Genomic DNA, 12,577 nt, shown 5'->3' with positions numbered 1-12,577 from the left:
TTTGTCATCATTTTCTATTTGTTGCATTTGTTCTTTGTTTCCTTCCCCTGCCCCTTTTTCCTACCTTTTCTGGTTTTAATTGGGCATTCTGTACGATTCCATTTTATCTTTTCTCTTAGCACCTCTGTTGTACTCTGTAACAATTCGTTATCGTTGTTGTAGTTTCCAGTTCACGTCTGCCTGCTTTCAGGGGCAGGTTCCTCCCTCCATCCCTCGTGGCGTCGCTGTCACTCATTCCACTCTCTGTGTGCTCTAATCACCCATATGTTGTTGTTACTGTTATTCCAGGACAAGCAATTGATTTTCATTTTTCTCAGCTTCCTTTGTTGTAAGGACTAGAGGGATGGTTTCCAGGCTATTTCCTTGTTGGAGCTGAACCTGGAGTCCCTCTTTGTTTTTTAAAGCTTAGTGGTTGACTTTGTTTTTTGTCAGATACTTACATATGTATATGTGTTTGTAGATTTACCTAAATGACATTATGTACTATTTCATTCTGAACCTTGTTTAAAAAAAATAATCTTTACAGGCAGACTTGAGAGAGAATGCAGGTTGGTTCCAGACCACCACAGTAAAGCACGTCTCACAGTAAAGCAAGTCACATGAACTTTTTGGTTTCCCAGCACATATAAAAGTTATGTTTACACCAAACCGTAGTCTGTTAGGTGTGCAGTAGCATTATGTCTAGAAAAATGTACATACCTTAATTTAAAAATACTTCATTGCTAAAAAATCGTAACCACCATCTGACAACGCAGGGTTGCCCCAAACCTCCGACTTGTAAGAGACGCAGCGTCTGCACAGTGAGGTAAAGCAGAGCACGTGAGACGCGGCCTGCCTGCACTGCTGCCTGGCGTTCCCCCGCTGCTGAGGTCTCGAGGTGTCAGCCTGATCACAGGCACACAATCAGCGTCGACGCCGTGTCTGGGAGGTGTCTGAGAAACGTTTCCTGAGTCCACAGCGCTCCGCCTGGTGGAGGCTCCCGTCCTCTTGCAGGTGGGGGACTGGGCCTCCAAGAGCACTGCCCCGCTGAGGTCCTGGAGCTGTGGTGGGCCACGCAGCCCGCAGCTCGCCGCGCCCTCCTCGGTCTCCCCTCCTATCTCGGCCTCGGTTGGAGTCCGGGTGGGGTCGTTGCTTCCTCCCCTGGGGTCATCTGCTTGAACCCTCCTTTTCCCTACTGACCCCTCCCCTTCCCCTGGGTCCTGCCCTCAAGGTGGTGCTGGTCTCCGGTGACTCTTCTTCTTTGGGGTTTGATCTCCGCTCCTTGGTTAGTTATTTCTTCATCCCACCCATCCCCTGTGCGTACGCCCGCCAGGTTAATTTTCATAAAATGTCACAGTGACCCTGTTCTTTCTTTACTCAGAATCCTTCAGTGGCATCTCTTGGTTTAGGCATAAATCCAAGTTTCATTTCCTAGAATTAATTCAGTCCTAATCATCTCGTTCTACCTCTTCCATCAGGATACAGACAGTCTCCTGAATCCATTACCTCCCCCTCTGCCCAGTAATTACCCAAAGATCTGAGCATTCTCCTAAGCCTCGCTCTAGTCACCTTCTTTTCTACTTGCACCCTTCTCTTAACTTTCCCGGCTGTCGTTTTATGTGGATTTCTATGTGATTCTTGTTAGTATTAGCTACTGCGGGGCAGAGTACGTGAAAAACATACAAAAAGGTGACTGTCCTGGCACCCTGACACCTTGCCGAGACTGGGCAATGTGGGATGCCTTTGCCCCTGCTTCCACGGGTAGTAAGCACAGTGTAATTCCTACAGGTGCTCTGGAATGTGCATCAGTTAGATGCTAGGCCATGTCCCACGTTCACGTCTTGAGATGATCATCTTATTAGTTCTTCAGTTATGTTGATAACAGAGCATGGAGAGGGAGCCTGGCATTCCCTCACAGTTTACAAATCACAGCATTCAGTCGTTTTAATTATTTTTGAAATAAATGGTATTGTTCTTCCTTCTCCCAGTTTTTTGCACCTCTGCCTCCCAAGGACATTGCATAATGGTTTACAACGGTCATTGTGCTTACTTTCATTTAAGTACCATTTTGTAATTTGGGAGACTCAAGTGAAAATTATGACCATTTTCTAAGATAATTATGGTAAACCCGTCATTTACCAGTTATACTCATTTTGTCTAGAACCTGACCAAATTATTGGTTTAGGACACTTTTGTACCATCTCCGAACGGGTGTGGTATATAATTATGTGCGTGTGAGGGCTTATTTCCCAACCTTGATAGCATTTTGTGTTCGTATCCGTAATCCATAACTGACTGGCGCCGCCCTGGTGGTTTCATCCTCATGCTGGAGACTTGTTACCAGTGAGGCCTCCACTGCGCCCACCTTCCTCGCGCCCTCCAGAGCCTGGGCTCCCCTCTCGCCCTTGCTGCTTCATCACTGCGACTTGTGTTTCTAAGACTCCTGGAGGATGGCTCTCTAACAGGAAATTCCAGTGCTACAAACACTGCAAGGGATGAGTTTGGTATCAGAAGTATAGGGTTTCAAGCAGAACTTTGCAATCCAGGAGAAACTAAAGACTGCTCTGGACATGTTTTAGGAGAAAGTATAAGCATTCTGTTAATTGGGAAACAGTTTGAGTCATAAGTCATAGTTCACTATTTCTTTTTCTTTCTCTTCTTGGCCTCGCTCTTTTGTTTTGGAATTCCGTGGCAGAGCGTGTCGTTTCGTGAACCACACTGTAGGATGCTCTGTCTTCTTACGGGGGGGGCACTTCGGCCTGTGATGTGAAGAGCGTGTGCTCAGGGTTTGAATCTCCTTAATTAAACGAAGTGCTCTGTGAACAGAATGTTTCCTTTCACCGCTTTTTGCTCCTGAGTCATAAAAGGCTTCCTGTTGTCTTCGTTCCTCGCTTATCTTCAATCTGGAATGTGTCTGTAGTTTTTGGAGGCTGAGATTTGGGGTTTACTGGAGACGAGACACACGGGCTCTTCTTGGTCATCGTTTAAGCTGGTAGTGAGAAAGTGAAGGAGCAGTTTATCCAAGTTTGAGTAAGTGGGAGAACAGTCACTGTAGGTTATTTTTTTAATCTTCAAAGGCAGTTTGAAGATATTTGTTCAAAGATACACCCATTTTGAAAGCGGGGTTGTGTGTAAACTGTAATTCTGCCAAATTAAGCACAGATGGCGCTGTTGCTCTGTATATTACACACAAGCCCCCAGGCCAGTCTGTTCTTTCCAGTTCTTCAGGGTTGTTTTAGGTTTTTCAAACCACAGAGAAAATCAAATCATACCCCACTTTGATATTTATTAACATTTAAAAATATAAACTTCAGTTTTAGTTGAAATTGTGTATGTTGAGATCACTTTAAAAATTATCCTTGCTGTAATAAGTATAGAATAATTCTATTTGTGTTAAAAATAAATATGTACTTTATTGATACATGCTGATGAAAGGTATTCTATAACCAACTTACGGTTAAAACTGAGAAAAAAATTCTCATGTTTGGGCGTGTACGTTATAGCCATATGCAAGATGTCACAGCAGTGTTTGCTTGGAGTGATGTTTGGTTATTGGATTACTAGTTGTCATGCGAGTGACACTGACACAGTGTTTACGGTGACCCTGGGATGTGCCTGTGCCTCCTGTTCAGTCACATTCAGCCTGTCACAGGTTCTCAGTGCTGTGTGGTCCTCTATGGGCGAGAGGGGCCGGGCGTCGCCTGGGCTTGGGCTGGGACCAGGCGGTTCTGACTGCGGCTGAGTCTGCCCAGGGTGCAGGGGACAGTCCTGGGCTTGTCCTCACAAAGCGGCTGAGAGCCAGATCCATTTAAAGAGCTTCCGTTTGGGCCATTACAGACAGAAACGTCTTCTGCCATTATAAGTCATTAATGGGAAAGGGGCCATTTAAAATAATCATTTTCTTTGTTTTGAGCCCGTAAGAAAGGAAACTTTATTTTAACATTTTTTCCTAAAAGCACTCAAAATGCTTTTTATCTTCAAGTATAGTGGTTATATTCAGACTAAATTTAATTTAAAATAAGCAAGTTATAACAAAGTATAAATATTTTAGCATTCAAAATAAAATGGTGAAGCATGGAGTGTGTCCTCTCATGTGTGTTTCTCGGTGCCAAGAAAAGCAGGGAAGCAGACGTTTATAAGCAGGGGTGCAGCAGGCTGTCCTGCGGGGCAGTTCACCCCAGCCCCGCCCTCCGGTTCCACGAAGGCCTCGTCAGCCTCGGCTCCTGGAATCGGTCCCCCAGGCGGCGTGGGCATCGTGCGGGGCGTGGAGGGTGGGGTGGGGGGGGAGATGCAGGAGAGTTGCTCGTCTCTTTCCCCCAAGAGTCATTAAATGTGCACATTTTTCATGAGAGCAGACCACGCGCGCGGCACTGTGACATGTGGTGTTTGTGTTTAGATTTGTATTCCTGGTAGTCCTATGTTTAAAACACACTGCGGCTCCTTTTTTATTTTTCAAAACTGTGTCTGTCCCCAAAGGGAGTCACCTGTGGCCATGAGACTCTTGAAAGACCCCGTCTCCGGCTCTGGAAGTGGTTTCAGAAGAGCAGCTCCCACAGCCCAGATGGTCTTTGGGGGAAAGTTTGGCTTCTGAGATGACTGCTTGGGAATGCATGGTTGAATTTTTTTAATACGGATGTTTTTAAAAATCAGCCTGATAGCTTATTTTATTATATTTACTTTGATGTTTAGTGTGACTGTATCTGCCTTATCTTCTAGGGTTCAGAACAAGTTGGAGGTGCTGAATTACACAACCATCCCTGTCTACCTCCCAGAGGTCACCATCGGCTCTCACCAGAGTGACCGGGTCTTCCATGAGTTCATGGAGGTGAGGCGCTCGAGTGCCGGGTCTCAGACGACTGGCACAAAGTCACTTCTCTGAAGAATGCTTTCTGTTTGTTTGTTTTAGTGAGAGAGCTCCGTTTTCACTGCAGTAATTCTCCTTTCCCCCTTCATCAGTGTATTGACGCAGCTCCTCGAAAGGCAGGGCCGCGTGCAGGGCGCTGCCCGTCTGGGCTGTGTATGCCGCGGGCAGCCTTCCGGGTCAGCGTGTTGTCTTGACGTCAGGACCTTCTCTCTTCCTCAGCTTTCCTCTACGTCCTTTCATGTCAGATTTCACTTCTGGCGTCGCCTTCCTCTTCACGGTACATCCTCCATAAGGAGGGAAGGTGTGTGTTTCTGCAGAAGGTCCTCAGTTGGACGGGAGCCCTTGGGAGGGCGAGGGGCAGGAGTGAGGCGGGAGCTGGGCGGGGCCGAGTGTTTGTTGGTCTTCTTTCTAATTTCCGTAGCTTTTTAGTGAATTACCTGTTTTCAGCATGGTGAATGGTGAACTTAGAGAACACTGTAAGTTCTGCCTTGCAACCTGGCCGGTGAGTGAGCACCTCCTCTGAGAATCGTGGCATCAGTGGGGTAGTGAGAACGTGACCCGTTTCCCCGTCAGTGGTGGTTGTGTTTGGTTATCGGCAAAGGCGAGAAATGATTGTACTTAGGTCAGAACTTCAAGCTGAGCAGTCAATACTTAGGTGAGTTGAAATCTTGGTTAGATATCTTTGCATGACTGTGATTCTCTGATTTGATGCTTGATCAAATGTCCAGGGATACCCCGTTGCTCTCTTTCTTACCTGAGATACTTGGCCTTTTCTTTTAAGTAAGTTCTTTTGGTGGCCTTGGAAGTGGTTTTATTAAATGTAGACTTTCGGGGAAGTACGTAAAACTGTAAAGGTGTCACTCAGAGGGACCTACAGTTAGTACTTTGGCATGTTTCTTTCTTCCTGACGTTTGCGGGGATGTGAGTGCGTGCGTGGTGTCTCTTTCTCTTTTTGAGGGGAGCTGGCAGGCCAGAGGCTGAGCCGGCTCCTCTCGGCTGCTGGTGCCTCAATGCCGCTCCTGCTGAGGCCGGGAGACCCACCCCCGTCACTGTCCCCACCCTACACGTGATGACCCACTGGGCCTTGATGAGGCCGTCTTACAGGCGGCTGGGTCCTGTCATCAGGGCTGCTACCTTGTGCCGGCCTCCACCGTCCTACTTAAATTTGTCCTGCAGCTTCCTGTCTGGCCTCCTCCGTGTCGGGTCTCTCCCTGCAGCCCTCCTCTGCAGTGCAGAAGCGCCTGAGCTGAAATGCCAAAGCGGAAGAGTCTGTCCCATGCCTGCAGCCCTTCTGTGACCTCTGATGAATCCGGTCCTGCAGGGTGGGTGCCCTGGCCCCTGCAGAGTCCCCTCCCTCATCACAGCCCTGCGAGCGCCTGTGGTCTCACTGGTGGTGTCCGTTAGTCCATATACGGGCCCTGGGGGCTTGGAGGTGGTGCACAGAGAATTTTGAAACAGATAAATAAATTGCCCTTTTAACTTGTAAATTCTTCTGATTACACCAGAGTAGTGATTTACTGATAATGTGTCTTTAACGCCTCTGTAACGTTCTGTGACCTCACTTTTAAACAAGGAAGCAACGGGCAGAGGGTTCAGAGATTGTGCAGTCACCCACATGTGAGTGGGATTTAGGGACGTGGCTTTGTTTTGGTAGTTTTCCTTATGCTTGCTACTGTTTGTGTTGAGTGATACTGGCTTTTCACTTGTATTACTGATATAAAGTTTCCTTTTAAAATGAATTTATGTAATAAAAAGAGGCATTGCATTTTTTAATGTAAGAAACAGTGCACTTGGTATGCAGCTGTGACCTGATGGGCAAGGTGCCTTTGGATGACTTGAGTAGCCGCCTCTGCTCATTTCAGGTTCTTCAGGCATCAGGAGCTTTCGTCTTGTTCTTTCATGCATTTACTCCATTTGTTCATTAGTTCAGTTATTTATTCCACTAAATATTTATTGAGTGTGTACTAGGTGCCAGACCTGTCCTAGGCCCTGGGAACAAAGCAGCGCGTGACCTGGAGAAGAATCCCCGACCTCCCAGGCACTTACATCAGAGTGGGAGGAAACAGAAAATAAACGGAAGGTGAAGCAAAGAATTCATTAAGTGACGGTGGCAAGTGCTGTGGAGAAAATTAAATTCCCAGAGGAGGGCAGGGCTGAGCTGTTGTGGGCTGGGGGAGTTGGATTTGAAGTCCTGGTCATGGTCCAGGAAGGCCTCACCGAGAAGCTGATGGGTGAGCAGAGGCTGCAGGGGCGAGGGGAGGGGGTGGGTGTCCTGGGGGAGGTGGCCACATGGGGAGGAGAACCGAGGCAGCGCAGCTCTGCGTGTCTGGGACATCAGAGACACAGGCAGGAGGCCACTGTGGCTGGAGCGTGGAGGGGGAGGGAGGGCGGGCGGGCGGGCAGGGACAAGCAGTAAGAGGTTGCGGAAGCCCCCCGGGCTGGTGTGAGGGCTCTGGCTTGTCCTCTGCAGGATACGGGGCAGGAGAAGGATTTGTGTGATGCACTTGGTAGTGGGAACGTTCTGGTTTCTGATTAAAGGATGGATGAGTAGGGGTGCAGGCAGAAGCAGGGAGATAAGCTGGGAGGCTGGTAACGGCGTACGGGCCGAGAGGCGTGTCAACAGGGGCCAGGGTGGTCCTTGTGGGCGTTTGGGACAGTGCTCAGGCTGTGGATAGAACCGACAGAGGCTATTGAGCTTTTGTATTGGGAAGTGAGAAAAGGAAGCTGATTTCTAGGTTTCTGGCCTCAGGAACTAGAACTCTGGAGCTGGAACCGGCAGACTTTGGGGAGGCGCAGAGGTCCATGTTTCCAGGAAGGATCAAGAACTTTTCAGTGGCCACGGCAGGTCCGAGATGCTCGTTATTCCCCAGAGGAGGTGCGGAGTGGGTGGTCGCCCTCGTTTCATCGCACTGTGTGGATACTGTGTTTCTTACTGATTGAAGGTTTGCAGTAAGGCATGCACAGTGGTTTTTGCAGACATAATGCTACTGCACACCTGATAGACTACAGTATAGCATAAACGTAACTTTTATACGCGCTGGGAAGCCAGAAATTCACGTGACTTGCATTATTGTGTTGTTTGGACCTGAACCTGCCTCCGAGGCCTGCCCGTAACGGGTTTGGGGTCTGAAGGTCGTCAGCGTGTGACGGTCGTGTGAAGCTGTGGTCCTGGTTGGGATGGCTTTGCAGTGAGGAGAGAAGGGGAGCACGAGGTTCAGGGGGGCGGGAGACGGCAGGGGACCCAAGTCACTGTCTTCAGGGAGCTTACGCTTTTGTGTGTTTATTACTTTGTCAGTTATCTTTACAAGTGGGGGACTGTTCATAGGCATTGCGTCTTTTCTGTTGATGTATGTCTCTTTATAAACAGGTTGTGTTTATCTCTATCTCTGTAAGCAAGGAAGATTGAGCCAAATGACTCCAGAGAAGTTGAATGGTACCCAGAACAGGCGGGACCCTCGTGTTAGCCAGGTAGGGGGGCATGCACTGTGGTCGAGCATGGGTGGGCAGATGAGGGGCTCAGGAGGTCCAGCAGGGCTCCCGGGGACGGAGTGGCCTGATGTGTCATGGAGGAGACCCAGTTGCACCAATGTCGTCCCTCGTGGAGTGGGTGAGGGCCCCAGGTGGCCCTGCTTACTGCTGGGAGGAGACGCCTCTCAGAGCAAATAAATTCCAACGAACCAACAGCCCAGGCCATCGTCATGACAATTACGGGAAACACTACAAGTTTCAAAAATTAAATCTGGGGCTTCCCTGGTGGCGCGGTGGTTGAGAGTCTGCCTGCTGATGCAGGGGACAGGGGTTCGTGCCCCAGTCCGGGAAGATCCCACATGCCGCGGAGCGGCTGGGCCCGTGAGCCATGGCCGCTGAGCCTGCGCGTCCGGAGCCCGTGTTCCGCAATGGGAGAGGCCACAACAGTGAGAGGCCCGCATACCGCAAAAAAAAAAAAAAAAAAAAAAAATTAAATCTGTATGGAAAATGGGCATTTGAAAGTCCCATATAAAAAGGAAAATGCATGCCAGCAAATAATGACAGTTTTGTTTCTTTCTAATCTTTATACCTGTGTTTCTTCCTTGCCTTACTACACTGGGTGAGTCTCTAGTTCATGGTTGGATAGAAATTGTAACCGTGGTCGTCCTTCTCTTGTTTCTGATCTCGTGGAGCAAGTTTTCAATAATTCACCAAATATTATGTTTGCTCTGGGTTAGGTGTAGATACTCTTTCTCAGATTAGGGAAGTTCCATTTTATTAGTAGTTTCCAAGGACCTTCTATTGAGTACGGGTGTTGAGTTTTATCACATTTGTCTGTCATGGGTGGTTTTTCTCTTCTTTATGTTAATATGGTCATAAAAATTTTAGTGATTGATTTTCTAATGTGAGGCCAACCTTGATTTCCTGGATCAGTCCCACTTGCGTGTGCTTTATGCTCTTCATGTGTAGCTGAACCTAATTCACGTATTTAGTTTAGGAGTTTTGTATTTATATTGGATGGTAATTTTTCTTTCTTGTAATATCCTTGTCAGATTTATTATCAGGATCATGCTGCGATCAAACACTAAGTTGAGATGGGACCCCCACATTTTATTCTCTGGAAGAGTTTGCCTAAGATTGTTATTACTGCTTCTTTCAGTGTTTAGAAGGATTGACTGATGGAGCTATGTTGAAATATTTTAAATTATAAATTTGTTTAATTGATGTGGAATGTTCAATATTCTGTTACTTCTTAGGTTTTGAAAGTTGTGTTTGTTGAGGAAGTTGCCCTCATTTCTAATTTTCTAATTTCTTTCACTAAGTTGTTTAAAGTGTCCTTTTTTAATGTTTTAATTAGATCACATCTGATGGTGACCGCTGTCCCCTTCTCCATCCCTGTTGTTGGTCCTGGTGTGTCCCTTCCTTCTATACTCTTGAAAGAAGTTTGTCATTTAGCGAACTAGCTTCTTGCTTGGTATTGTTTGTTGTACATTCGAATTCACTGATTATTGCTCCTTATTTTTTCCTTTTCATTTGCTGTTTTTCTATCTTCTTAGTATGAGTGGGTGGATCATTGATTTTCAGCCTGTCTTGCTTTTGAATATATATGCGTGTAAAGCTGGTCACATTGCCCTCCAAATTTGTCTTAATTAACTTGATCTCATAATTCTTTCTTTTTTTTAATTTTAAAAAAATTTTATTTATTTTGGCCGCATCGGGTCTTCGTTGCTGCACGCGGGCTTTCTCTAGTTGCGTCGAGCGGGGCTACTCTTCGTTGCAGTGTGTGGGCTTCTGATGGTGGTGTCTTCTCTTGTTGCAGAGCACAGGCTCTAGGCGCGCGGGCTTCAGTAGTTGTGTCATGTGGGCTCAGTAGTTGTGGCTTGCAGGCCCTGGAGTGCAGGCTCAGTAGTTGTGGCGCACGGGCTTAGTTGCTCCACGGCATGTGGGATCTTCCCGGACCAGGGCTCGAACCCGTGTCCCCTGCATTGGCAGGCGGATTCTTAACCACTGCGCCACCAGGGAAGTCCTCATCTCATAATTCTTGATGTTATGTTTTCATTATCCTTCAATTCAAAATATTTTCTAATTTTAATCTGATTTCTTTTTTGACCAGTGTGCGAATTCAAATGATATTGGATCATTTAAAAGCAGTTGGAATCTTTCTAATTGTCTTTTTGTTACTGATTTCTTGCTTAATTTCACTCTAGTCAGAAACAGTCTTATTCCTGTTCTTGGAACGTGACTGAGACTGACTTTTCGGCTGAGCATTGGTCATTTTGGTGATGTTTCACGGTCCTTGAGAAGAAGGCTTACTCTGCCCCGTCGTGTGCAAGGTTCTTGCAGCGTCATTGAAAGGAAGTCTCTTGATCACATTCTTCAGATTGTCTCTATTCTCACTGATTTTTGTTTCCTTCTTCTGTCAGTTTGCTGTGAGAGGCGTCTGGAAATCTGTCACTCTGTGTGGGTTTCTGCCTCCTTTATTTCTGTCAAGTTCTGCTTTGTGTGTATCTTGAGGTTGTATTATTAGACATACACAAATTTAGACTTGCTCTACATTCCTAATAGAGTCACCCTTTTATATGTTATGAAATTTTCCCCGTTAACTTTAGTCACGGTTCTTACCTTAAAGGTTACTTTATTTGAAACTTATGTAGTGTCTACAACTTTCCTTTGGTTAGCATTTGCATGGTGTTGCTTTTTCTTCATCTTTTAATTTCATTCATTCTGTATCTTTGTATTTCCAGTGGACACCTTTTAGCCTGAAAACAGTTATGTCTTTAGTTTTTGTCCAGTTTAAATATTGGGAATATTTGTCCATTCACATTTAGTGTAATTACTGATACATTTGTGTTTAAATAGCTTATCCTACTACATGTTTTATATTTTTCTTACCTGTTCTTTGTATTTGTTGTCTTTTTTTTCTTGCCTTCTTTTGGATTAAGAGGGTTTTTTTTAAACATTTTTATTCCATTTCCACCTCTATTTGCTTACTAGTTATCATTCTTTTAATAGTTTTTAGTGGCTAACCTGGTAATTACAATATTCATCCTTGATTTATTAACTTCTGTTATAAGTTAGTAGCCCTCTAGTCCCAGAACACTGTAAGGACCTCATAACACTTCTAACTCCATTTACCCACCTCTGGTGTTTTGTGTTGTTTTTGTCACGTGTCGTGATTCTTCGTGTATTTTAAGCCCTCGGGACATTGTGGTTATTGTTTATGTGGTCAGTTCGTGCAGATTGACCCGTGGCTGCCCTGCTGCTGCTCTTACCCTCCCTGGTCTCCATACCTTCACACAGGATCATAATTCTTCTGACTGAGGAAGCTTTGCTGACAACAAATTCTCACCCTTATTATTTAAAATGGTCTTTAATTTGTTCTAGTTTTTATTTTGGAATTTTTCAAACTTAGAAAAATAGCAAGAATAGAAAAATAACTTCTGAACCTTTGTAAGTGGTCATCATTATACCCCATTATCTTCAAACATCTTAACGCACAGATTCTCAGAGTGTGGTCCCCGTATCGGCATCACCTGGGCATTCATGAGGAATGCAAGTTCTCAGGCCCCAGCCCGGGCATACTGGATGAGATTCTCTGGGGATGGGGCCCAGGAATCTATTTTAAGGAGTCCTCCAGCCAATTCTGATATGCAGTAAGGTTTGGGAACCACTGCTTTAATGTGTAATGCTTGTAAACAAGGACATTCTCCTACATGACCACAATATAGCTATCAAAATCAGGAAATTAACATTCATACATTGCTACCTCTAATCTACAGACCTTGTTCAAGGCTAATCAGTTGTCCCAGTAATGTTCTTCAGAGCAAAAAGGTCTAATCCAGGATAATGGATTGCATTTAATTATCTTGTCTCTTTAGAATCTTTGAATCTGATCAGTTCTTCAGGCTTTCCTTGATATTCAAGACCTTGACACTTTTGAAGATTACAGGATGGTTACTTTTTAATATCCCTCAATTTGGTCTTGTTTGATGTTTTCCCACGATTAGATTTAGGTTTCATGTGTTTTTTGTAGGAAGGTCACAGAACTCATTATATCTTATCAGGTAGCACTGTGATTCCTCTTTGTCCCATCACTGTTTCTATTAACTTTGATCACTTGACTGAGATAGTGTCCTCGCTGTAAAGTTATTCTTTTACTCCTTGTAATTAATAAGTATTTTCAGGGGAAGTACTTTGAAACTAGGTAAATATCCATTTTCTCATCAAACCTTGACGCAGTAGTTAGCATCTGTTGATTTTCTTGGC

The 12,577-nt window shown here is 45.5% G+C and overlaps 1 protein-coding gene across 2 annotated transcripts in view; it reads left to right on the top strand.

Moving 5' to 3' along the window:
- The window catches only part of NDUFA10 (NADH:ubiquinone oxidoreductase subunit A10), a 47,916-nt gene that overhangs the window by 17,811 nt on the left and 17,528 nt on the right, over positions 1-12,577 (top strand). The window contains exon 9 of one of the 2 annotated variants that reach the window (XM_081241666.1): positions 4,696-4,804. The exons of the other annotated variant lie outside the window; for it this stretch is intronic. Coding sequence (XP_081097792.1) covers positions 4,696-4,804 — 109 coding nt within the window. The remainder of the gene's footprint in view (positions 1-4,695; positions 4,805-12,577) is intronic. 2 annotated transcript variants of the gene reach the window in all.

Source organism: Mesoplodon bidens (assembly GCF_964165515.1).
Source record: "Mesoplodon bidens genome assembly, chromosome: 8".
Lineage (NCBI taxonomy): Eukaryota > Metazoa > Chordata > Mammalia > Artiodactyla > Ziphiidae > Mesoplodon > Mesoplodon bidens.
This window is presented reverse-complemented; position numbering and strand designations above follow the sequence as displayed.